We start from the raw sequence: 27,904 nt of genomic DNA on the forward strand, positions 1-27,904 counted from the left end.
TCCTGCTGTTTTTTGTTTGTTTGTTTTTTATTTTTCTTTTTATGTATTTTGATGGAATGTTACTAGCCACTGTTACATCTTCAACATAGAATGTGCCCGTATAAAGTAATCCCCTCTTTCACCCAGTTTTTTTTACATTAAATTCCATTCTTTTTTGTTTTCAGTATGACTACTGCTGAATTATTTTTTGTTGGCCTCTGCCTTGTTTATCTTTACCAGATAAAGATAATCCTTGTCATTTCATTTTAGGTGAGGCTCTAGTGAAATATGCGCACGTGCATACGCGCACACACACACACTTTCATATTTTGATCCAAATTAAAAAATCTAACTTTAAATAAGGAGATTTAGGTGACATGTGGATTCTAATTTCCTTCTTATTTTGTTTGGTTTTCTTGTGTCTCCTTTCTTTTTCCTATCTTGTGCTGTGTATTGATCAAGGCTGTTTTTGTTTTGTTTTCATTTTCTACAAATTGTGCAAGAAATGACTATACTTTCTATTTATGATTTTCCACCTCATGATTACTCTTCCCCCTACCCAACCAGAGGTCTATTTCCACTATTCTAATGTACTATTCCACTATTCTAATAAGTCACCAATAACCTCAAATACCTAAATACTGTGGACACATTTCAGTACTAGTCTTACTCCAGATCCCAGTGACATTCAACATAATTGATTACTCTGCCTCCCCAACTGCCCCTTATCCTAGGACCCTGCAGTTTTCTAAGTTTTGTTACTTCTTGAGCTAACTTTCTATCTCCCCTCCCCTCTGTTCTAGACTCTAACCCTCTCTCTCTATTCTACCACAGGTGATCCCATTTCTGTGGCTTCAGTTACCATCAGACATGATTGTGACTTCCAAATCTCCAGTCCACACCACTTTTCTGAGCTCTAAACTAGTATACACAATCGTTGTTCTCTCAACATGTCCACGTGATGTCTGACGGGCACATCAACCTCAACGTGTCCCCGGACGAGTCCATGACTTTCCTTCACACCAGCTTTCTCCTTTCCTCCACCTTATCAAACTTCACTAACCTGTTGCTCAGGCCATAATAACCTGAGGGTCATGACAGGACCTTTTCATCATTCACCCCTGACATCCTAACATCTTCAAGTCCAATGATTCTGCCTCAGAGGGGTTTTTGGAACTATTCACTTCTTCCTACTTCCACTGGTCCAAATAACCATCATTTCTTGCCTGGACAAATGCTAGTCTCCCTGCTTCCACTCTTGACCCTCTAAAATCCATTTTCCACCCAGCACCCAGAAAGAGCTTCTTGAAATATATATCTGATCATAACCTTCTTCTGCTTGCAAACTTCCATAACACTGCCCAGCCCTGCCCTTAGAATCAAAATCAAACATCACATTGTAACCTGCAATACCAGGCCCCGTGATATGGCCCGTGCCAACCATCCCTACTTCCCATCCCCTCTCATCTTCCTTGTTTATACTCCAGCCACCCCACCTTCCTTGAGTTCCTCCAAAATCCTGATCACCATCCTGCCGAACTCCTCGTACTGGCTCTCCTCACTCCCTCTACAACTGTAGGCCTGGCTCCTCCGTGTCACCCAGGTCCCAGCTGAAATGTTTAAGTCCCCTTAGGGAGACTCAATCTAAAGGGGCCTTTCCCCAACACTCAAGTCACCCAACTCTATTTCCATCATAATTCTTATCACCATCCAAAATCACATGGATAATTTGTTTACTTGCTTATGTGTTTCCATCCACTAACACATAAACTCCTTGAATGCAGAGAGCTGGTACGTTTTTGTCACCTTCCTGTCCTCAGTGACAACAATGTGTGGCACTAACAGTTGCTCAATAAAATGAGTCAAATGCAAATAACCTGCTGCAGGCATAGACAGATGGAGGGTTGGATTCAGCAGATCCAGATTTAAATATGGTCTATACCACTTACTAGATGTGTCTTTTAGCAAGTTAGTAATTTCCTCATCTGAAATATGTGGATAACAATGGTATCTTCTGTAAGGAGCTGTACAGAGCTGCTGAAAAGATAAAATGAGAAAAAAGTCCTAAACACTCGGCACTGTGACTAGCATACAATAAAACCTTAACAAACACTAGCTAGCTAGTATATATCTATACTAGATTATACTACAATGACAGGTTTTAGATTCTCTAGACTAAATTACACACACACACGCACACACACACACACACACACACTTTGGTATTCATCTTCACTTGGTTTAATGGGTCTATTGTTTTGCCTTTGAGACTTCAACTTGTGTGTTCTTATCAATATCATATCTCAAGAGAACAATCTGAGTAATATCCTCTGACTAGTTCCTGGCACACACCAGAACAGTTATGAGCTTTATAAACCTCTTTAAGTGATTTACCTGAAATATAAATATTCCCCTCCAGTATAATACAGTGATTTCACGTGGCCTCCGTTCCATCTACTTCCTCAGAGGTCTGTGAATAGTAAATACACACAGGTCTACACAAATATCTCACGTGTTGAAAGGCCTAGGGTAAGTCATCTTTGCACTCATCACAAGTTAAAGAAGTAACCCCCAATATGACAAAAACATGCCCCTTTTACAACACATAATGGCTGGAACAATTCAATCTTTATCATTTATTATTTTTATTTGGACAACATATATACATATGTACAAAATACCTACTGTCAGAATCCTCTTTTATAATTTCATTTGATTTACAAAAACGGGACAGCAAAATAACTTAGGTCACTAATACTGTACAAAAATAAAACTGATTAAACAGTTGTAAAGATCAGTATCTTACAGTGTTACAGATCATTCATCTGTTGTGAAAGAACATCTCAATCTATCCAGAGTGATGAGTACTGTGCTTAATCTACCTGCAAACTGACAACGAGTCAGTTTCTGTAATTATAACTATACCAAATATAATTCTCAAAAGAAGCATGATGTAGGGCTACACTTTAAAGCCACGGCATCGTTCCACAGTGGTGAAGGGCTTTCTTCTTCCCTAACCAAGGAGAGGAGTTATCTTAACTCTAAAACTATTAAATTTTCCAGAATATGACAGCTACTTACAGTATTAGATAAAACAATTTTTCTTTCTTTTGAAACACCTGCAACAGTCTTTCAAAAAATTCAGTTTGGTTAAAAAAGTAAACAAAAATTACTATCCTCCATTTGGATTTTTTAAAGTTAAATCCATGGTCTTTTTAATATAAAAAGTAATTGTTTCATAGTTTTAGTGTTCAACGAACTCTAGTAGTCCTATTTGAACCATATCTTGATAGAGTAAATCTAATTAGAATGCTGGTTCCTGTTTTGTGACATTTTAAAACAGGATTTATCACAAGGAATAAAAAGCCTTGAGTTTATACGTTATGTTACTATAACATATAAGAGAATATCAAATGTGTGTTCTTCAACGACTTGAAAAGGCAAGTAGCAACTTTTTTGGGGAAGTAAATTGTGCATTTTTTTTTTTTAAAACAAGTTGCTGCATTTACAACCATCTAAGTGCTGGACAAAAGCCACATGTAGATTTACTCCTGAAACTACAAAGATTGTCTTTCACTGACTTTGCTTGGTTTTCCTTCATTTCGTTCTGTGAGGGAAAGATGAGTTTGTACAAGTTAGTGGGTTGCTAGGCAACGCCAAACTCCTCACTCACTAAAAGGCAGCATGCAGAGGGTCACAAGCAGAACCATTCCATGAGTTCAGTAAGAAATAGGCAGCCTAACCTATTTCATATGGAAGAACAGATGTCCTTAAAACTTATTTTGGACACAGAAATTAAAATTTGGTTTAAAATAAGCGTTTCAAAAATCTGAAACAGAGGTAGAAAGTGTTCTTTATTTTTCCTGACATGTTTTCCCGTGAGAAAACACTTTCCTTTTTATCCCATGGACTGCTCCCAGTCCCTAATGTTAAAAGCAGTTCTCTTTACGGAACTACTAATACAACTACGCTGGTTAAACAAACAAAAGAAAAACACCGTGCTAGTGATGGCTACTGTATTGGAAGTTGGAGTCAGCTGTGACCCATGCCGGCTGCAGGAGCCCACACTGGTTCTGAACTGGAAACAAGCATGTGTCAGGTGAAATGATGAATTCACCCCAGGTTTACACAACACATCTCATAGCACACGTATAAACTAGAGTGCACCATAACTCCCTGTTTTAAATATCAGATAAAATTGTCAGAAAACGTTGTTTCTGATGAAAAAGAAGAATATGTAAACATTTCCCCCACGATCACTGCTGACTCCCCTATTTGAGGTTTCTTCTCAACGATGAAAACTCGGTTCATTTTTCTGACCACGTAAAGGCCAAAATTAAGTTTTCAGGTAAATGGCATATTATGCATATAGTGGTTGAGGCCATTTTAGACCCCTGGATACGAGATCTTATAGTGGTGAGGCTACTGATGTAAAAGATACAGTGTTGTGTTTTCATTCCTATATGTTCCATGTGCCTTCCTTCTCCAAAAGGGATGATTTTGCGCAGTCTCCTCTGAAATCATCGTGGTATCTTCCCTTAGCGCTCACTACTTATAGGGGTATGTTATTTTTCTTTTCACATTTCAGCTCCCTTTCCCTTTTACGTAACTCTTGCACCTGTTAGTGGCGGTTCTGTAGGAACATGGGACGGTAACCGACAAACCTTTTCCCCAAAGAATAAACGTTTCCAGAGCTAGTTACTGTTATGCACCCATTCAAATAAAACCCAACAGAGTCAAAGCCCTCGCCCTTCGTGGCATTATGGTACAATAAGAAGGGGTTAATTAAAAGGACCGGAAATTTTGGAAAAGTTAATAGAGTTAAAATTGTTTGTTCTTTTTTAAATTAAAAAATATATATACTACCCTCCTTCTCCTTCAGCATCTGTTGTATATATTCTGCCCTCACATCTCTGCCATGATTTCATAGGGAAACGTGTATACTGTAAAATAAGCAGATTATAACGTGGTTCCAAACAGAATGTCTGCTTCTATCCTTAAAGCATGTATTTAACTTATTCATCCTCTGCGTTAGAAAATAAAAGTGCAGCTTATGTTCAAAAAGTACAATTCATACAAAGCAAGGTTTGAAAGTTCTGTACTTACAGTAACCTTTCAAAGGTGTGTCTTGATTAGTATAAATTCATACTGCTTACCCATTGGCTATAAGTAACTTTTTTGTTTTCAAGTCTTTAGATGACAGATCATGCTGGAGTAGATGTGCTCTTGCTTGCATAAAGACAGCTGTGCTATGGCGTTTCGTATCTCAAAAGGTAACGTGATTCAAGAGAGTGGTTTTGCTAAAGAAACTGAAGCACACTCGTCATTACATTAAAAGGTAAGAAAACAATTCTGAGAGGCAGCAAGCAGAAAGGGCCCAGAATCACTGCGTGATGCTACAAGTCAACTCACCCAGTCAGACATATGTACACCAGTGTTGAATCTTTAAAATTCTACCCCAGTCTTGGCTTTAACCCCCCTCCCCACACCTGCCACCCCTCCACCCACCCCCAAAAGAAAATTAAGAAGAGGAAAAAAAAAAAAGCATTTATCTTCCCTCCAACAGTCAGAGACGGTTCAGAGTTGCCTCTGCAAGGGGGACCAAGTGTTGACTTTGATCTTAGGCTACAATGTGCTTTTTAAAAACAACGCAGGGAGAGGAAAATTAGACTAGTGACCAAAGAACAGCGACTTCCTGTGCTGGCAGCGCGCCTCTTCTGGGCCGTGGTTCCCACCTGTCTGTCTGTTCGCTGGGAGTAGTTCGTCCTTCCGGGTCCGTCCCTCCCTGGCTCGGGTGGGCAGCACCTCACAAAGGGTTGGCCAGCGCCTTTTTGGATCGCTTGATCATGCTGGGGTGGAACTCCGTGTGCCGCCGGGCGTGCTTGGTCAGGTGGTCGCTCCTCATGAAGCGCTTCTCACACAGTGGACAGCGGAACTGCTTCTCCCCCGTGTGGGTCCGGTAGTGGCGGGTCAGCTCATCGGAGCGAGAGAACTTTTTAAGGCAGTCTGGCCACGTGCAGGGAAAGGGCCGTTCACCTAAAAGAAGAGAATCAGGGATACAGGTTAAAGAACGTGTAACCGAAATTCTCCAGGCTGGTCCTGGTCAACCATCCCCATGACTCAGAAAATAACTCCTTTGTGTTCTGGGCCGAATTGTGTGCCCCCCATTCATAGGCTGAAGTCCTAACCCCCAGTACCTCAGAATGTGGCTGTATTTGGAGATAGGGTCTTTAAAGAGGTGATTAAGGTTACATGAGGTCATGTAATCTAATGACTGGTGTCTTTATAAGAAGAGGAGATTAGGTCACAGACTCGCAGAGGAAAGGCTGTGTGAAGATGCTGGGAGAAGGTGGCCAGCTACAAGCCAGGGAGACGGGCCTCAGAAGAAATTGACTCTGCCAACATCTTAATCTTGGACTCCCAGCCTCCAAAACAGTGAGAAATAAATTTCTATTGTTTAAGCCACCCAGTCTGTGGTACTTTGTCATGGCAGCCCTAACAAAGTAATACCATGAAGAAATTGCTGAGAATCATCTTCTCTAGGTAAATGAGCTTGCTATTTGTACCCAATGGATCCCCAAGAGCCTTGGAAACTATATTTTCCAGTTTTTGTCTACACGGTTGCTGGTTTCACGAGTTCTCTCCGAGGAGTCAAAAACCTTAGCCCTTTGCTAAACTTCCTGGCATTGTACAGATGGAAGAGAACTGGGGCATCTAATCCAACCAACCTCCCACCAGAGGCAGGCAACTCCCCTTAAGCTCCTGAATGTTTGGCCACCCAACCTCTGCCTGAGCAATTCCGGTGGCAGAGCCCCTTAGCTGCCAAGGAAGCCTGCTTGTTTCTGAGCATCCCTGTAATAAACACTCTTATTGATGTGAAACCTGCCTTCCTGCGAAGGCCATATCTTAAGTTATATTGTCTTAACACTAAAAATTAGTTTTTTCCCTCTGCCACATAATAATCCCTTAACTATCTGAAGACTGCTATCACGCCATTCTCTAATCTTTTCTGGTCTAGTTGAAACAATCCCAGTTTCGTCCATATTTCTCATAAAAGAAGAACTCACATAATTCTAAAATAATAACATAAGCACAGGCACAGCACTAAGGGTTTCACACGCATTATCTCACTGACTTCCTACAGGACACCCCACAGAGGTGGCCCGTTTTACAGAGGAGGCTTAACACTTGTCAGAGTTTCCACATCCCTCCCATTACAGTTGCTCTCCTCAGATTCACGCTATTGTCTCCCCGTCCCACTTAAAACGCAGCTAAGCCCCGCCCTCCAGACATGATCAGGCCAGCACTGGGGGCCTCTTGACCCCTGCATTGGCAGGGGAGAGTCTGTGTCCATGTTTGTTGGGCAGGACACACACAAGCAGAAAGGCAGAAAGAGCTGCTTAAGATCAGAGTCTTGCTTGCTCTTCTTGTGAGTGACTGTCACCACCCCCCAGCTCTGAGCACCTGCCTACCTACTCCTCACACCTTTCCAAGCACAGCCCAAAGCAGCTGCTTCACAGACTCAGGACACAGACTCTGGTTTCCACAGAACTCTCCAGACACTCCTTAGGTAGGTGTGAGGAGTGAATCTTTTCTCACTCCTGTTCCCACCTTCCTGGAACCCAGAGAGAGGCTCAAAGGGCCTGCAGCTGCCCAGCGTGGTGCATCTGAGTCATCCAAAAATGATTCTTTTCCCCCAGCTTCTCCTAACCTGTGCCAGAGATGTGAAAATAAAGATAATAACAACAAAATACCTCTATCACCTTCGTGACTAAGGTTTTACTTGCTGTTCTCTAAGCAGAGATATAGCCATCATGCCATGTACAACCTACCTGCTCTTATGGGAAACGTGATGTGGGCAAAACAAATTTGTATAAACAGATTCACTATACACAGGTCTAAGTATAAATATTTCCTTACTGAGCTCTAAGCTGAAAAGCTACGGCAGCAAAAGGCAACAGCAAGCCAGTGAACCCTGAGCCCTACCCAAGGTGGATGATGCACGAGGATACTCAGAGGGCCAAAAAGAGAGGGAGAGGAAAAAAGAAGCTTCAGACTGAACCCTCTGAAAAATCCAATGACATGGAGTTGAAAACTACACTTTTGCAACTTCTGTTGGATTGAAAAGCATTTTTACCCAGTTCAGCAGAACTTTTGAGCAAAAGGCAAAATGCAGGTTATCATAACCCAACAAGGTTAAGCTTTGCTGGGCAAGGACAACATCCCATCTGACCTCCGTGCTACTTGTGCTGTCAAGCATTTAGTAAAGGCCTCAGCTCTGTGCGTGTGTGCGCGCTGAGTCTGCTCAAACTCCAGGTCGCGCAGGTGACCAAATCCTGCTCAGAAGTTCCCAGACCACAGGAATATTTCCGGGCTATTTCTGAATCAGACTGCAGCCAAGTCCTCACTAACCCAAATGAAGAATCTAGGGGAGAAGTGTTCTTTAAACATGTTATGTTAAAAAATATAATGAATAGTTAGAATTCATAGCGTGATAAGTTGTAAAAAAAAAAAAAACAGACCAAAAACCCCTGTCTGTTGTCCCTTTCCTGAAGCCCTCTCTCCACTGCTTGATGATTTGGTGGGGAGGAAAGCAATGACAAGGAAAAGTTCTGTGTTTTCTCAACACTTGTTAGGACAGACACCCATCAGATGTTGTTTCCTTGAAGGAGTGGTAACGTGGTTTAGTTATTCACCGGCACATGTTTCTTTCAAGCGAGTCATGAGGGGAGATTAATTTATTTGAACGGATCTTTGTCCATTGTGGGAAAAATGGGTCAGAAGACCACTCTACTGTGTGCTAAGACTGGAAAAGAAATAAGGCACCCCTTGTTTTAACAAGATGGAAGTGGTAGTGGAAAATCGTCATGAAGCCTGAATCAGCTGCATGTACTGGAGATCTATTAAGCATTTATATGCTTATGATTTACAAAGGTTTCAAGTGTAAGAAGGGTCCATTCCCACTGGATTCCCTTTCGGTCTAGCTTATGGCTACACACTCTTCACTGCCCCTCACAGTTGGCATGTGATTGTTCTCATTGCTTCTAATCCAGGTGCTGTCATTGACCTAGCATCCTTTTCCCTGAGTGCTTCAGAGACACAGGGCCACCCACAGAGCCCAGAGCAAATAAGAGCCAACAGTATAGCCTTTGTTAGATTCATATAACGTGTATAATTCAAGCTTACAGTTTCCAAGCGTTTAAAAATAGATCTACTTGGAAGTGAGTTGCTGGTCTAAAACCTCTAGGATCATTTTGATTTTTCTCAGATCCTTTGGGAAAGCATTAGGGGCTTTTGGTCAATGATCTAAATCAGGGGTTAGCAAACTATGGACCATAGGTCAAATCTGACCTGCTGGAATAAAAATAAACACTATTCCTATACTTAGTTTTTACCAAATGGTTGAAAAAAACCGAACAGTAACATTTTGTGGCAGGGGAAAGTTATATGAAATTCAGGTTTTCATGTCCGCATACAGAGTTGCATTGGAACACAATCATACTCATTGTTTATGTATTACCTATGGCTGCTTTTTCACTACGACAGCAGTGTTGAGTAGTGATAAGAGATCGTACAGACCACAAAACCTAGAATATTTACTATCTGGTCCTTTATAGAAAGTTGGCTGACCCCTGATCTCAATCTGCAGGCCTGAATTTCTATCTAGTGTACACCAGAATTTGTAATTCCAAATGTCTTCAGGAGCCAGACACATAAGAAAAGTGGGTGAAATGCCAAGTATATAAGACCATGGATTGTAGAGGAATCTGGGGCCAAATGGGGAGTGCTTTCCACACATAAAGGCATTCAAATTCGACACTTGATGAAACACTGTGCCAGCCAAGCAGTGTGTGTTCAGGGGACCTGGATTCTTCTTGGGGATTTGCAATTTGCAGCCCTTTGAAATCATCCACCCCTTTAACCCAGTGGAGAGTTTGCATACAACCTATACTATAGGATGCATTTCCACATGTTAGTTAATGATAGACACATATTAAGGTATCTAGAAGAAGATACGTGTTTTTTTTTTTTTGCGGTACGCGGGCCTCTCACCGCTGTGGCCTCTCCCGTTGCGGAGCACAGGCTCCGGACGCGCAGGCTCAGCGGCCATGGCTCACGGGCCAAGCCGCTCCGCGGCATGTGGGATCTTCCCGGACCGGGGCATGAACCCGTGTCCCCTGCATCGGCAGGCGGACTCCCAACCACTGCGCCACCAGGGAAGCCCCAGGCCCTTCCTTTCAGCTCAAGGCTAAGGCCCCCAAAAGAATGGTTAACCTTCTTTATACAGAACAAATCATATGGTAAAGCAACTATCAGTTAAAGAATATTTAAACTTGTCTTTCGTATTAATGAGAGAGTTACCATCCTCCTGGGGGAAAAAAATAAAAAAGAACAGACATGTACTCGTGCTTTATTTCTGGCCTTCACAGGAAAACACACCCAGAGGCAGTGACACAATAAAGTCTGCTTTACTGGAGCAGAGCTGGTAACAGCACAAGTTTCTGTGCATTCTCATTATTTATATACCACTTCCCTTCCCCTTCAGCAACAAGCTCAGCGCCTCTCACTGACAGACTCAGCTCTGAGTATAAAACATACTGGATCAAAACGGCTACTGAACACCCCATCAAACGTGTAAAAGGCTTTCTTTGCAGAGACAGGTCAGGCCTCCAGAACTCTCCTGGGTCTCCAGTGGGTTCAAGAGAAGCGGAGGGGGGGGGCCTTCTGGCTATGCACTCGCTAACTTGATGGCTCATTGCTTTTAAGGAGCCTCCACCCTACCCGGTGATTAGTTGATTAGTTGATGATGTCAAGTGAAGCTTATTCTTTTCGGTAAAGTCGTGAAGTGAACAGTGGTGAGCTTTCCATATAGAGGGAGAATGAGGACAAGTACGGGGATTGCTAACTGGATATATCCAGCCCTGTCCAAGCTCCCCAGAGCTCAGATGGACAGCCATTGCAGTCCTGGCCTAGGGTCTCGACCCTCCCCCTCCCCCCTCTGATCCTCTCTCTTCCCCTCCCACAACTCCACAGAAGAGCCCAAAATGGGCTAAACTTAATTGGGTTTAAGAGGGTTAAAAATACCAACTCTGAAGCTTCCACTGCTTTGAGGAAAAGGAACCCAATCTAGTAAAACAAATCTAAGGGAATTGGGCCTCCTTTTCAAAATAGAACTCTAAAAATGTCAATTAATAATCATAGCTTCGCACAGACGTACAAAATCAAGGCTGTTTCTTGAGGAAAAATAGTGTTTTTCTTAATTACAAAAAAGCAACTAGGATTCCAGAGATAAAAGGATAATTTGATATTGGAAAATCATAATGATATTACATGTCATTTAATAGGTTAAATTCACCCCCACCCACACTCATATCTTGCCTTCATAAATGCAGAACAATATCTGATAAAATTCAACATCCATCCCTAATAAAAGCTTTTAGGAAAACAAAACAGTTCCTTAACAGAATAGAAAATATAGATTCAGACCCTTCCCCAGCAGGGTCAACAGTAAAATGAAGGCCGCATTCCCACGGAAGTCAGGCAAGGCAGGAATGGACTCCTGCCCCAATCACTGTAGCTATTTAACGTTGTTCAGGAAATGCTAGTGAGTGCAATTAGATAACAAATTAAGAAGTAAATTGTGGGAAGGAGGAGGCAAAATAAGAATTACTTGCAACTGATACAACTTCCTATTTGGAAAGTCTAAGATAACAAAAATTAAAAATGCAGAGCAGAGACTGGCACAGCACTGTAAATCACCTATACTTCAATAAAAAAATTGAAGAAAAAAAGGCATTCATAGGTGTAAATATACAAAAGAGCAATGGTTTTCTTATATGCTAAGCATAGTCAGTCAGGATAAGCCCACCAATAAAGTTCAGGACCTGCATGAAGAAAATCATAAAACTACGATATGAAAGGAAATGAATAAATGGGACATTTCCCATGTCCCATTGATGGCAAGACCCAATGTTCTGAATATGGCAATTCTGTACAAATTCATCTATGAAATTAACACACACCATAGAAATTCTTTTTCCTTGAACTTGACAAAATTATTTTAAAGTTCATTGGGAAGAATAAATACCCTCAACTTGCCAAGACAATTTTGGAATAGAACAATAATAAATGAGCACTTGCAATACCACTTATTAAAATGTATGATTAAAGCTGCAAAAATTAAGATAGTGCGATACCAGCATAGGAAAAGACAAATCAGTGGAGCAGAGTCAAGTCTGAAGATAAACCCAAGACTACAGGGATGGGCATTTCAAATCAGTGAAGAAAAGAATGTTTAATTCAATAAATGGCATAGATATCTGGTAAAAAAAAAAAAATTAAATCTGGATCCCTACCCTTATACCTTACACTTAAATTCCAAATGGAATTATTTACATTTACTATACACGTAAATGTAAAAAATAAAACCATAAAGGTAAAAGAAAATATAGGTGAATATTTTTAGAATCCTGGAATAGGGAGAGACTTCCTAAACATGAAATCAAAGGCAGTACCCTATTTGAAGGATAGTTTTAAAATACTTAAAAATGTTAAACTTCTGCATGGTAAGATACATATACATACACACACACACATAAGTAAAAAAATTTAAGAACCAAAACAGTGAACGAATAAAGGAAATTGCAGCCTATGACAAAAGGTTAAAATCTGTGGTACAGAAGGGACACTAGCAAATCAAAATGAATAGCCCAACTTAATAAAATTGGGCAAGGATGCAAACAAGTAATCTATAAAATAAGAAATACTAACATCCAATTAATAAATATATGAAAATATAGTCAATCTCATAAGTAATCAAAACATGCCAATCAAGACACCAATGAAATACACATCAGGCTGGTAAAAGTGTTAGAAATTATGTTCATATACCTATCATTGATGGTGGCATGAGGAAATAGGCATGGGTGGAAATTAGAATTGTTCCAGGACCACCTGGCAATACATTTGTCCAGGAATTATTTGTGGTAACAATTAGGGAGGAACACAAAAATATACAAGGATACCAACATTGTTTATAAAAGGTAAAGCTTGGTGACAACCTAAATGTCTAACAATAAAGAACTGGTTTAATACTTTAGTGTTCCATACAGTGGAATAATATGTGCCTGTTAAAAAGGTACTAGATTATTCTATACAGAAGATGTTAGCAATACACGGCTAAGTGAAAAGAGCAGTGCATGATCTGCTGTGTATGTGTGTGAACTTCTAAGGAGAGGAAAAATCCTGGAAGAATATGTGCAAAATATGAACAATAGTTATCTACAGGTGAGGGGATAAGCTCTACTTCTTTTTGTAATTTTCCCCTATGTTTTCTGAGTTTTTTAAGCAAGTACAAATTTCTTTTATAATGAGAAGTCAGAAAAGTCTTACACAAAACAAAGGTAACAACTGTTTTGATGCATATGAGTTCAAATTTTTCCACCAATGGATTGATCAAGATCCGATTCCATTTGAGGGGTGGGTGGTTTACACTCTATTGAGAAATAAACTCCAGTGTCCGAGACCAAAGAAAGGCAAAGAATCCTTCTGCTTCCTTCTCAAATTGTTAGAAAGTGAGAAACTTTCAGAGTAAGCTACATGTGTTTTCTCACTCCTCCCCCACCTCCTCCTCTCCTTTTTCCATATGTGAAAGGAAAACGGCCCTTGAGAAGAGACAGGAATCTCCCTTCAGATACCAAGTGACACAGGCAGCGATGGCAGGGCTGCCTCACCAAGGAGCAGGCTCCTTAGGAAGCAGGGGGAGAAAGAGGCGCAGATACACAAAGCCCAGAGCCCAGCGCAGTGTTCCTGGTGGAGCACCAGCCCACACAGTTGCCGCAACCCAAAGCCATTGACACCCCACTGTCCATTATCATCGGTCCTCCTTCCCCATGGGAAAGCAATGCTAACCTGCAGGTACAAAAATGTGAGCTTTGCTTTACTGCTTTTCATTTCCACACCCAAGTGCAGAAGCACCCATACACTTGCATCATCTGGGTACAGCCAATTCTACATTTCCCTGCATAAATCATTCAAATTAATATCAAACTCAAAAATCAAGAAATTTAAAAGCCTCCTGTTCGCCAGAAATGTTGCTACTACCTACACAGGTAGATGTCCTAAAAAGATAAAAATTCTTGATAGCTTCAGAAGAATCCTGCCTGAATGCCATCCCATCACATTATGGTTTGCTCCTGGCCTCTCTCTCTGAATCCCTCTTGTGATTTGGTTTCCTTTTACATTTCATTTGTTGATACAACGGACTCACTATAGAGTCTGGATGTGAGATTTTACTTCCTGGTCCCTGTGATTATCTGTGGAAAGCAGCCTATCTCCATACTTGAGGTTCTGAACTGGGAAGTGGGTGTCCATAACGTCTGCCATGCAGTACTTCCTCACCGGAAGCTGGTGCCTAGCTATTTGGAAGCAAGCCTGTCTGAATATTGCTTGCACATTCCCAGCCTCAACTGATCTGTGAGATGGCACATGTGCCAGGACCTCAGAAAGGAAGACAACAGACAATAGAGTCTTGACTCTTTAGGTTCTCAACCCAGCAAGAGATATATCATTATGCCTTGATGTCTCCATTACCTGGCCCCCAGCTCAGCAACTCTGAAATGGCAGAGACGTAAGGTGACCTACCCACGTCCACACACAGCTAGGTCCAGGCCCAGATTAGCCAATTCCCACGACTGCATTCTTCCTCCCACCCCAGCCTGTACTGCCTCTGCCCAGTTCTTTGTGGAAAAGAGAAATAGTAAATAAATAACCTACTAGGCACTAAACATTGAACAGGATATGTAAGTTTGATGGCAAAGCTATGCTGAGAACGTAGATTCTTTGAATCTTTGCATTCTGGGTTATTTTTATGACCACCTTAATTCAAACCCATCCTGTTTCAGATGAAGCCAACTCAGAGAGCCAATGACTCGCCCAAGGACATCCTTAGAACCAGTTTTCAAATTCTAGCTTCAGTTCTGAGCACTGAACAAGATTAGAGGTGAAAGCAGAACACAGGCCTTAACTAAATGTAGAGACAGCCTTTTTCCGTGTTTTTCTAATCCTCTTACTCCCAGGCCCTCCTTTCCAGATGCATTGCCTCGGGGAGGGAAGAGACAGTTTAAAACAAGTAAGTTGCTGCTAAGCTTGAGGTTTCAAAATAGAGTTTTTAAAATGTAAAGCAGACCCTGAAATCCTCAAATTCTCTTAATTTGCCAGAGCTTCGTAGCAAGACCTGAGCTATAAGGAGAGAAACTGGAGGAGCTGATACAGAGGTCTGAGAAGTGCAAGCGTTCTGGACTCTCCTATTAGAAACAGTCTTGGGCAGTCCCAGAGGCTGACCACTGCTGCCTGGCCCACGGCATGCCTGGAGCCTGTCTGAGCCTCTCTAGGGAAGTCGCCACACACACCAGGGCACCTGAGGAGCTGGGTAGCCACGCTGAGAAAAGGGTCTCAAGTGTTTGCCTAAGTTTCCACCCCTCCTAAAGCTTCATCTGAGGACCAGGACCCAAGCTGGTATATGGCACCCTGGGGGAGACCAGCAAGGTCAAAGGATGGCACGCAACACGGACAGCCCTTCCATGATGCCGGAAGAAGAGGTGAGGCTCTTGCCCACTAAGTAGATCACTCCCAGGAGAAAGAAAGGCAAAAGGAGAGACAGAGAGAACTCTGATTTTGTGACTATGTACCCAAAAGAGAATAAAACTTAACACAAAAGAGACTGAGAGACCCCAAATTGCCAAGATAAAGTTTGTCCGCCAACAGCAGAAATGGTGGGGAGGGCAGGGGGGCTCAAGAGAACTCAGTTCTCTTTGGCTCAGAAAAGACAATGAGCAAACCAGGAAGACACAGGAGGCTGTTGTCTGGTTAGTGGATGCCTCCTCTACCTGCCACCCAGGTCACGGCACTCGCAGTGACCCAGAGTGACTAGTGACGGTGCTCCAGCATCAGGTTTCCAGCTGTTTCTCTCTGGGCTCAACCTCTGTACACTGCTGGCACGAGAGTAAGGCTGCGATGACCACAGATCCTACTCACACATGCCACATGCGCCATCAACACATCATTTTTCCAGCTTTTACGGAGTGAGCCACTAATTCATACAGTCTGGTGTTTGTCACCAAAGACCACGAAGAACGGCAGGGTTGAGCTGTCCAGCTCTTACCAAACAGCCCCTGCCTGACTCCCTCAGCCCTCCTGGGGCAGGCGTTCCTGGACAGCGCTTTGAAGTTTGGGAGCAAGCAGGGCACTGAGAAAAAATGACTCAGGTCAGAGGTGCAGACTGTGTCTCTTTCACACTGGGAACCCCCGCTTCGGTGGGTAACGCTCAGCAGACAAGCATCTTGTGGCTGGCCATGGGTATGAATTGCAACACCCAAGGGGGAAAGCAGCTGTTTGGTTGTCATTCTGCTTATTTTCATTAAAACAGCAATGGTACAAAACTACTGTAGAATTATGACAGCATAGGGATTTAAGTCATTTTTATATGTTTTTTTAAGTTATTAAGATCTAATTTTTGCCTCTTACGATTTATTGCAGTGTTTTTGTTGGGCATTACGTACACCGAATAGATTTCTGAATCCCATTGGGAACCACCATATAAACAGCTCATCTTTGTAAAGACAAGGCCTCTCTCTATTAGCACACAAGGTGACAAACGTTCATGTAAACACAATTCATTTCTCTGGGCATTAAAATAGACGACTGGAATTAAGACCAAGTGAACGGTGCCACTGATCACATTGTTGCCGCTATACGTGTTCCGTGTGAGGTTTTGGGTACTGGCTTCTAGAACATCAGCCTATGGGGCTGATCCTGACGATAAGAAATACGTGTTGAAATAATCTATCTTTTACAAAGACTATTTAGTATACAGCTATCTTATAGGTTGAACTCCAAAGAGAGTTCAGAGCTCTTTCTCTTCAAAGGGGAGAAAAATGAGAGAAATTGTTGTCATACTAATCTGTCTCTCATTTTGTCAAACTCTGCCTTTGGGAATATCCTGTCTGTAGTTCTAAATGGGTGGATTGAATGAACAGCTGTTGGTTTTGCCTGTCTGGCACCTATTGCCTCTTTGGGGTAATAACCAGCACACCCTGAATTTCCTTTTGGAAACCACTCCTTCCTCACTCTGAGTTTACGTAATTCCAGGCGGGCGACCCCACACCCCAGGCCCAGAGGTTGGATGTGACCCAGCTGTGCCACAGTGACTGAGTTCAGGGACAGGCACAAAATTCTGTGTTCTGAAGCCTGAAGCCTGGGACTTTTGCTGGAATCACTAGGAAAGGGGAACTGTCTTTCCACAGGGCTTGCTGAATTGGCAGGATGGGAGTCCGAACTGCTGGCAGCTATCTTACCACCGTTCAGAGACAGCCTGCCGGTGAATGAAGCCAAAGCAGAGGAGAGCAAGGCTGGGCCAGGGAGAGAGGAAGGCACTGACCGCCTGTATCCAGAGATCCCTAACACTAGAGTGACCCCAAAGGTGGTGGAAATGGCAACCTATAAAGTTCTCATTTTTACTAAGCCAGTCCAAGTTTGGGTTCTGTTCCTTACAACCAAGAGGCTTGATTAAAACAGCTGTGGACCCACAACTGGGATCTTTTTCAACTGGAAGGATGAAGGTTCTGGATAGCTACTGGAAAATACAGGATAGGTTTGGCCAGGTCCATGATTTCTGAAGGTATTCCTCACCAAGCTTCATAAAAAGAAACCAGAAGCCAGAGCTAGAACCCAAGAGTAGAGACAATGGTGGCTTTGGGGCCAAATCCAAGAGAGCCATGCAAAACACAGGGTCTCTTACTACTGGCAAAAACCCAAGGAGTCCTCGTCAACAACCGTTCATGGTGCAACTCCAAGCACCTAGAAACATAGTAGGAAAACTTCAGAGTAACCTTGGACTAAGTTAACTAACTCCAACTCCTCCTCTAAAATGAGAATAAGAGTACCTTCCTATCGCATAGGGCTTCTGGGAGTTTAAATGTAACAATGTGTGTAAACCGTTTGGCTTGGAACGTAATACATGCTGGATGCTTCATTATTATCACTATCAATAGCATTATTACTAGTATTAATAATTTATAATTATTATTACTATCAATACTATTATTATCCACAACATTCACAGTACCTGCTGTCAACATCTAGCACACCTCTTTGCATGTAACAGTTACTCGATAACAAGTATTATTTAAATGAATGAGCTGCTGCTGGATTAATGTGGAACTGTAAACAAAAATTCTAAGCACCTCAAGGGCTTCTGGCCAACACATGTAGGTTATTTTTAATTGTAATATTTAGTATATGGAGACACTGTGCTAAATGCATTAAATACCTCATCTGAATTAAGTTTCATAAAAACTATGAATATATAATTACTGAACTCCATTTTACAGATGGGAAAACTGAGGCTCGGAGAGTTCTCATAATTAGAAAGTGGCAGAGGCAGGATTCCAACACAGGTCGGAGGGACCCCTAAGCCGGTGTTCTACTGGCTCTACCTACTGCCTCCCTGCTGAAGGTAGAGACCTCTCTGGAGACCCCTCATCTTCAAGTTCCTTAGGGTGGGCTGGTTTCCTTCTCACAGGCCTTACTCTGCTTTTCTGACTGCCTCTGTCTCATCAAAGCTGGCTCCCTGGAAGGGAGAGATGGTAAAATCTCCATCTCTCTGATGAAAGAGGATCTGTAAGATTCCTTCCAGTTCTTAAATGTCCATAATTCTCAGGCAGAATTTTTGTGCTTTTGTCTATTGCTTGCCTCACTGCCCCACTTCGGTTCAAGTCAGGTCCTCTGGGAGGCACTTCTAACACAACGGAGACTCGCCATGGAAAAACGTTCACACTTTGTTTAATACAAAATACTGCTGCCTGCTTTTCAAATCCTTGTCATTAGTTTTGTATGACTTAAGCTCCAGTCTCTTTATTTTAATCTATTTAAATAAAGTCCTCACTTCAAAAAAAAAACAAAAAAAGGGCTCAATCAGGGCCGAATTCCATTCTGCTGTTCAAATTTGCGATCATTTTCAATTTTGGTTAAAAAAAAAAATTCACATGCCCAGTGGTCCTGGGCTTAGATGGTGAGCTTACTGGTTCTTGCAGCTCTAGAGCCTTTAGATTTCAGATCCAGATGTTCAATTCTCATCTCAAGACTCGAAAGGCTGATAAACTGAGATTACAAGGGAAGCCTGCGGGTGCACCGTGCACCGTTGTAAACATGGGCTTTAAGCACAAATAGAAAGGATGCCTTGGAAAATCCCACGCATGAAAAATGGATGCCTCTCACTCCCTTAGTGGGAAAGGCATTCTCTATGAATAATAACTAACGTTAGTCCTATTATTTGCTGAGGGGACCGTGTGAGGCTGGGATAAGACAAATGTCTACTCCTGGCCTTAATGCACCAAAAAGGTATTAAAGTTTCGGGAGGGCTCCAGGAAGGGAGGAGTAGGAAATCCCACAAGCAATGGCCTTGGCCGTTCCCATAATAAAAGGGCAGAGCTCCTCCCCCACCCCCCCACCCCGACTGACTCCACCTCTGCCCTTTCACTCCGTTAATTTGGTTAATGCAAAGCAGCTCTTTAAACCAAGGTTAAAACAAAACAAAAAAATGTTAACCAGATTGAAAAATCCTCAGGAGACCATGGGGGAAAGGAATCCAAACCTAAGAACTGCAAAGAATTCACAGTGAAGGAAGATCTCCATTTGGCTAAGCTCCGGCCTGGAGCACTTCAACTTCCAAGGACCCCATGTCCTCATTGTGCTGCTGAGGAAACTGAGGCTCTGGTAGCTTCTACGCTCTGCCCAACGTTACGTGCCTGCCAAGGCAGAGAGCCAGACTTTGAACCCTGGTGGTGTGGTTCCAAACCCTCCAGAGCACCCCCAATGCTTCAATGGAACAATCCTTATCTATCTGAGAGGGTTAAAAAAAAAAAAGCATTCACTTTTTTACAGACAAAATGATGGATGTGATGACCTCTCAAGGTCACTTCCAACATCCAAATTCTATTCTTTTGATACTAACAACTGCTTACCCCAAATGCTCTGAGTTGGGCTTAGGCCTGTGACTAACTTCCCAACAAAAAGTGGGCCAGAGCAAGAGACAGGACTGCTCAAAGACCACAGCAGAGGATCCCATTTCTTTCCCTTTTTAACTGTCTGTGGGCTTTTCTCCTTCCTTTGCCCCTCCTTTTTGCATGTGTTGCATAGAAACAGAAACTGCCTTTGTACCAATTACTAGGCACTAATTTACGCTCTTCAGTGGGCACGGGGCTTGCTGGAGAAACATTAGGAAAAGGTGGGAGGGTCGGATGTGGGGGAGGATTCTAGCAGCAGAGGCCTGGAATGCTGCAAGCTCTTTCTCCAAGCCTGAGAACAGACAAGAGGAGGAAAGAAAATTTAAAAAGTAACTGGAAAAAATTTTTGGAAGACTAACAAAATTGACAAAGCTGGCTTTCCTTTTTTTTTTTTTTTTAAATCAAGTATGCTCACGATCATAAGGCATTCTGAAATCAAGATGATGGTCAAGAAATCCGACTCTAACCAGGGCACGATGTCAGGTTGCTTTAGGGGCTCCTGAACGAGTGAATACTGGGAAATCACCCACCCACTTTTTTTCTCAATGAGCTTATTAAGGAAGACCATTGTCAGCCGCTTTCCCAATATGTCACATGATGTTTCTCCCTGGGAAGTTAAATCGGGGAATTTCCCACAGACATTGCAGAATGACTAGTTCCTAGGATAAGCGTCAACAGTTGAGCCAGGAATGTATATCTGACCCTTATGTTCAGAGTCTCAAGAACTGATTTCCCTCAGGTTACATCTTTGCGTCTGAAGGTAATGGGGTGTTACCATCAAAACAGCATGCTGTGGACTCTGGTACCTCCCTCCCTGACCCAGGCTCCACTTGCATTCCTCCCCTCTCTCTTCTCACCACTCACAGATTTGAGAGGAAAATCACGGGAAACAATGGTTTCACTCTGTAATTCTACTCCACTTGTATTTTCTGTTGTGAGACAGTAATCCCGCCAGCAGCAGCAGTTCTTCTAAGGCAACTCCGCTTTGTCTTGCTAGGGCAGCTACGTGCAGGATGATGAAGGATGGGGTGGGGGGGGGAGGGAAGTGAGGAGGGAGCAACTGGTCCTTCCTACTTCCAGGACTAGGAATAACGAGCTGTTAGGCCCCCTCACAGGCCTCAGTCCCCAGGGTGAGATTACAGCAGTGAGCTGGGGCTCAAGCAGCTGTGGGCCATCTTTCCTTGGAAGCAAGGGAGTCTCTAGCCTCTTGTCTGAAACCCAGAAGCAAACCCTGCAGGACATCCTTGCAATTCTTAGACTCCTATCATCCTCCACAGCTAGAGCCCGTTTGCAGTCCTTTGCTCTCATTTTTTCCCCGACAGGTTACATGAGCCTGGGTCTAGACAGTCTCACTGGGGATGGGGATGGGGGGTGAAATCGCCCCCACAGGGCAAAGATTGGCTCTTTGGCAGGTTATAAAAGTCTTAAGCTATTACAATGGTTTGTGGCCTTATAAAGGGGCACAGTACATAAGCAGCTCTACAGTATATCTGTGGTACTAAAATGTCACAGGGAGGACAATTATAGGGGAAAAAATGGCTAATCTCCTTAGGGGAGAGAAAGTGGAAGAAAAGGTGGCGAAACGATGATCTATGCAGGCCCCACTCAGACTTAATTGTAAATACATCTTGGATGAAGCATGTCAGGCTATGAAATACCACTCTACATCACTTTGGGGAGCATTATGGAAAGAAGAAGGGGGCAGAGAGGTGGTTTCCTTAAGGACCAACGCACAGGGCTTCCCTTCTACTCAGGAAGAGAAGAGCAAGTGGGAAAGACTGGGCAGGGGCTAATTAATGGGCTGCCCAGAGGCCATTTCAACACCCTGCCCTGTCCCTCAACCCCTCCCTCCTGGGTAACGGAAGTGGGTCCTTCTCATACCTCTGATGGTACTAGACTCTCCCGAACCAAAAAGTTGACTCCAAAGCTTTTTGTAGCAATTAAGGAAGAAGGGTTCATGAGGCACAGAGCAGGCCTGGCTCCTGTATAAGCAAACTTTTAAAACTTTAGTCTCAGGGAAGGAAATCCGCCTGAGTTAGAGCTAGCCAGTGATGGATGTTGCTAAAGGGGCCAGAAAATCTATTTCCTGTTTGGAGGATAACTTCCATGGTGGGAGCTACCCAGGTCCCCTCCACCAGATATTCTAGGTAGCCCAGAGAAATGTTCAAACAGGATAAAGAGAAACTGCTGGCTGCTTTTGCAGCTCTTGTCTTTCCTTGTTTTTCATGAACTTCCTTCTGCCCTATTAAAAAAGTACATTGTTTTAAAATTTTTCCCACAAAACTGGGGTGTGCTGATCGGGATTTAGGGCTTTCTGGTTTGCAGAATCCTGTAAGCAGTGCCCTTAAGCTCAACCCATTGTCACCATTTGGGGACAGCTGATTTAAGTCCCTCCAAAAAGATAGTAAATGTACCTGGCATGGAAGTAAGGCCTAAGGTTTCTATCACTGCGGTGGCAACCTAGCATGACTCTACATCAGCTGGTTCTGATGACTTTTGAGCTGGAATTTGGATGCAGTTGTTTACCTCTCCAAAAGATACCCCCATGTGTGTATGTGTGTGGGGGTGTGACTGTGTGCATGTGCAGGGTGACCACAAAGTTAGGAAACTTGGGATAATCCTTTTTTCTTTTCGTGGTCCTAGAGAGGATGAGGGGACGTGGGAGAGGGTCTGGGGAGTCAGTGGGTTTGGGTGTGGGTTTGTGGAGGCCAGTTTGGGGTGTGTGCTCAGAGGTGGGGGGTGGCGTGTGGATGTGGGGTGTGCCAAGATAAACTTAAAGTGGGTTGCATTTTCAAATAATAAGCTCAGTATGTTTTCAGGAAAAGTACTCCAATGGGTCTAATACTTAATCAGAAACAATAAATACACTCTAAAGTGTCCAAAAGGTCTGGAGACAGAAAAGTTCATATTCCTTGTACTTTTTCTCAGATTAACCATGGATCCACTGCTTAAATTTTAGAGGTACATCACCTGAGAAGATATCTGATCTAGAGGGTGAAGAAAAACAAACTGAACACAGTATTAGAAAATGTAAAGTACTGTACTACTTAAAAATAAGTTTCTTCTATGTTTCCTGATTTTAAGCTCTGCCCAGTACACACAAACTATTATCTTTGCACAAGAATCCAAGTTCAGAGATAGTACCCTATCTTGTGGATTAAGAAACTGAGGCTCAAACAGAGAAGAGACTGCAAACTTAAATGCCAACAGAGACCATGTAAATGATTAAAATAAGGGACACTGCCTCATATAAAGAACGGTCAGTTCAAGCCAGTTGTTGCTGGGCAGGAATTCAGACGCAGTATTGCCAGTTCATTCGATTTTTCCAGAGAAGCCAGAAATCTGGATTTGTGTGGAAATCCTGATTTTTCCATGTTAGTGACAAAATCTTTACAAACCCTGTGCTAGTCAAGCCAAACAAATTTGCAAAGCAAATTCAGCAGCAGACCTCTAGTTTACAAACTCTGACTTCAAGGAACTAGGTTAACATCTCACAACTGGGAAACAGAAGGACAAGTCAGAACCCACCTCAGTCCACCTCAAAGGGGTCTTTTCTCTTAGGATACTCTAGAAATAACTGCACTGAACTAAACACAATTTTAAGTGGCTCAACTTCTAAAGCCACTGGTTCTGGGACTTCCCAGGTGGTCCAGCGGTTAAGACTCTGCGCTTCGATCCCTGGTCAGGAAAGTAAGATCCCGCATGCCATGCAGCGTGGCCAAAACAAATAAATATATAAATAAAGCCACTGGTTCTATAAAAGTGGCATCTGTATGAGACTCTAGGAGAAGAAGAGCAAGCAGCAGGAGGGATTCTGGTTGGGCCACATTGTGCAGGGGGGGTGTGGCTGGAATTTTAGTTCTTAAAAAGTCTTCACAAAATACAGACATTCCAATTGCTATCTCTTGGCCATCTTCTGCGTTTAATACCAGCAAAAAATAGAAAAATTAAAAAAAATTTTTCAATCAAGATGCTACCCCACCCTAAAGACAATCTAACTGGAAGCTGAATGGGAAACTTCCAAATGCATGAGGCTTCCTACGAGTCTCTTATTTAGAGTATCCCTTGCACACACCTTCTCTAGCAGGATTACACTTCTGACAGTCTTTACAGAGGCTGAGGTTTTTGTCCAACCACGTCCTAGCATTACAGAGCCCCCAAACATAAATAAGACACCTGCAATTACCACATCATTAGTTTCAAAGGACTGACTGTAGCATATAAAATGGGATTAACACTTCACTTCATTTTCCACGCTGGACTGTGTAAAAGGTTCTCCTGAAACAACTGAGCTCACTTGCCTCATGGAGAATTAAAGAGCAGCGTGCGTGCACGCACACATAAGCAGCCATTTTTATATGCCTGAGAAAATCACTCAGCAGAACGGCCCAGAATGCTCTTCTGAGTTGGACAGACTCAGGGAGCTCACAGAGAAGCTCCGCAGGCCTCCCCAACTGCACAACAGGGCAGCTCCCTGAAGGAGAAAGTGCCTTTGCTCAAGGTGGCAGTGGGTGTCCCTGTGAGCTGAACTCTGGGAACATGGCTGACACAGCCAGGCCCGCCCAACAGCTGTTGGTGAGTAACACCCTCTGGTTAATATACCCCTACTTCACCCTGGGAGCCACGCTAAAGGTCACATCCCCCAAGCCAGGCACATCAACCTTACAGACACAAACTTTAAAATGTGCTGTTTTACGGCAACCTAGATGACAACCGCAAAGAGAACCTGATTTTGCATTAACCATGAGGAGGATATTCAGCTTTACTCCTGTGCCAGCAGCCACCTCCACAAGAAGCACTTTCCAAAGGAAATAAAATATGAGATGCAGTTACGTGGCCTCTCTTAAAAAAAAGCAAAACCAAACCAAACCAGCCAATGATCATTTTGAAACCACAGGCCCACGGCCTCATCTTAAAAGTACCAACAATTACACCAAAAAACGACAATACTTTCCAAGTAACTCCAACAACCTCCTCTTAAACATGGTGTTATAGGACAGAGGGGAAGGAGTTCATGAGAGGACCAAGCACTGTGCTTCCTTATCAGAACAGCAGCTGTTAAAGGAACCTTACTAAAGATGGGGAGACAGCATGGTCAAGTGTGAATGCTTTCCAACTTTTTCTGAATATGTTAAACAGAACCAACAGAATTGGCTGACCAAGGTTCCTATAAGTCTCCAAAGCCCATTTTATACTGCAGATGTCTTACCAGCCACATGCATCTGATCAGCCCTGCCTTTGGCTCTCCCTGGGAGAGACCCTTCCACGGGGCCTCCAGAACATCCCAACGTTCATTATCAGCCTTGACCTCCGGCAAGAACCACACCTCCTCACTAACTGCTCTATTCAGGGTGGCGGGTGCGACCTAAATCACGTGGGAAAAAATCCACTCTGAAATCTCATTAAAAAAGCTAACTAGTTGTGAAGTTAACCAACCATCACTTGATCAAACTTCTCTGCTGCCTGAAGCAGTGTTATTTTAAACCTCTCTGGGGACTCTTGGCCAAATTTAAAACCACCTTGGCAAGCCCTGAAAAGTAGCAAGCATACAGCTAACCGAGCCCTTAGTCATCCCTAAAAGGTTCCATATAATGTGCGCCGCTTCTCTCCAGGTTTCGGCCACTTCGCGGCAATCCCACAAGACAGTAAAATAAAAGATACGCCATTTGCCTGTGCCCCCCAACCCCCGCCAGCGTCTGTCCAAGTGGGGTGGCCCCAGAGTCGCCGGGTGCGGGAGTCCTGGGGCGGGCGGGGCGGGACAGGGGAGGGGCGGCACCACTCCCCATGAAGCCACGCACATCGGCTGGCACTCGGCACTCACTCTGCCCGCCAGGTTAAGGCTCTCCGTGGCTTCTAGAGGCTGGGAACGATTAAGGAGTGAGCTTTCCGTCTCTAACCGGTTCAATCACTTTAAAGAGTTAAACAGCATCTCATCCTAAGTATTTGCACCCTTTCGGCCGAGCGTGGTGTCCTTTAACGCCCAGGAAGGCTGCCCGGCCAAAGGTTAACTAACCCGAGAGTTGGGTGGGAGAGGGAGACGCCGCTAACCTGTATGCACTCTGTAATGGGCTTTGAGATGGGAGGATTTTCCATAGACTTTCCCACAGCCACTGTAGGGGCACTTGTGCCTCTTTTCGGAGGCGTGTTTCCCCTTCGCAGCCACTCCAGGGTGGAGGAGGGAGAGCGGGCTGGGCGCGCTGCCAGGATCCTGTCTCTCCTCCGGGCTGTGGGAAGGACTCGACCCAGATTCGGTGGTCACGTCGCTGTCGGATCCCATATCCTCATCTGGACTCTCCAGGCTGTCGCTGCACACCGAGGGGGTCTGGATGGGTCGGTACTTGTTCAGGTCCAACAAGCTCTTGGCGATGGTGACCAGCGTGCAGTAATCCTTCCAGGTGTCCCCCGGGTCACCATGCTCCTTGGTCACCTCGCGCTCAGGTAGTCGCAGCCGCTCGGCGTCCGGAGCGCCCCCATGCTCTGGCACCGCAGCGCGGTTCGAAATGGAAACCAGACACTGGGCAGCCACGAAGTCCATGTAGGCGGCCGCGGACATGGTGCGGGCGACAGCAGCCCCGGAGGCGCGGCCAAACTTGGCGGTGGCTGCGGAGGTTCGGCTCGCCGTGCCCTGGCCTCGGACGACGAGCGCGGCGCGGCGCGGCGCGGCGCGGCGCAGCGGCCAAGGGGGCGGGGGCGCGGGGCGCTTCCGACTCGCAGGAGCGCCGAGGCGACCTCAGCCCCTCATCTTTACGTAACCGGCAGCGCCTCCGCACGCAGCATCCACGGCCCCGGGCTCCGCCACGCTGCCGCCTCTCGCCGCCTCCGGCGCCCAGAGCCGGGCGCAATCCGCCCGACGGGCACGCAGTCTGCTCCGAGCCGGCTCCCCTGGAAAGATGCCACACGTGGCGGTCGTCGCAAGTTTATTCGACCGAAAACGCCCCGAGGCGCTGGGAGAGGAAACTGCAAGAGAGGTACACGCCCTCGGCCGCCTTTTCAGTCAAGCCAAAGCCCTAGGACATTCACCCAACCACCCGGACGTGGGTGGCAAGGGCCGGACCAAGCGCCAGGTCTAAGAGACACTTTTCCCCCAGTCCACTGACGGCTTCTGAGCCCCTGCTCTTGCCGGTCCGCACCGTTCCGGCATTCTCTCGCTCAGTAACAATTTCGCAGAATCCCATCACGTCACAATCCAAACCCCCTCCAATTGGCCAGTGGGGACGGTGATTCAACTCTGTTTACTTTCTTCCCCTGCCAGTCAGAACAGCCTTTCGGTGGAGAGGTGCGTCTAGAACTGAGGCGTGCGGCCAATCCGACAGTTCTGTTTCGATGCCTCGTGCTACCTCTACAGCCTCGAACGCTGACATTTAAAAGGGTAACAGCCGGGAGGCTGGAAAGGAGCAGCCGCGCATCTCTGGGAGTGTCTCTCAACCCCTTAGCCGGTCCAGGCCTCTTGGCTCACGTTCCAGCTTGCGGAGCTGTGGGATACACCTTCCCTACTCGGTTGCGTTCCTTCTTACGACAAAAGAGAACTTCAGTTTCATTTTCCAGCTCGCAAACAGTTAAGTGACTTCCTGCAAACGCTACAGTCCCAGCAACCAGTCTTCCAATCAAAAGTAAGTTGGTTGATGTCACTGACATTGGCTCAGCCAATCAGAAGGGCATTCCGAAGGCCAGCGCTGCACACTTGTAAACGCGAAGAGCTGTAGTGAAACTGAACACATCCTTGTACTTTGTGTTGCTGATGGGAAAATCGAGATATGTATGGGAGGGCAGTGGTGATAAATAAATGCAAAGTGAGTCAATAATTTAAAACAACAACAACTAAATATGCCAGGCCAAGTTGCTCAAGAATAAACACAAATGAG

General features: G+C 44.3%; 1 protein-coding gene across 1 annotated transcript; it reads right to left on the bottom strand.

Annotated features, from left to right (window-relative positions):
- On the bottom strand, nt 1-27,904 carry KLF9 (Kruppel like factor 9). The gene is made up of 2 exons (XM_029202811.1): nt 26,091-27,904; nt 1-6,015 (listed from the first exon to the last, which is right to left on the bottom strand). Exons 1-2 carry the CDS (start codon nt 26,593-26,595, stop codon nt 5,786-5,788), a joined length of 735 nt encoding a protein of 244 aa, XP_029058644.1. The 5' UTR covers nt 26,596-27,904; the 3' UTR covers nt 1-5,785.

The sequence above is a fragment of the Monodon monoceros genome, unplaced genomic scaffold (genome assembly GCF_005190385.1).
Source record: "Monodon monoceros isolate NGI ecotype Baffin Bay Population unplaced genomic scaffold, NGI_Narwhal_1 Super_Scaffold_5, whole genome shotgun sequence".
NCBI classification, from domain to species: Eukaryota; Metazoa; Chordata; class Mammalia; order Artiodactyla; family Monodontidae; genus Monodon; species Monodon monoceros.

Excerpts from the sequence above, each read along its gene's own strand:
- KLF9 (XM_029202811.1), bottom strand. The coding sequence starts at position 26,595 with ATGTCCGCGGCCGCCTACATGGACTTCGTGGCTGCCCAGTGTCTGGTT. Across the intron at positions 6,016-26,090 it reads CCATTACAGAGTGCATACAG|GTGAACGGCCCTTTCCCTGC; the intron begins GTTAGCGGCGTC and ends CTCTTCTTTTAG.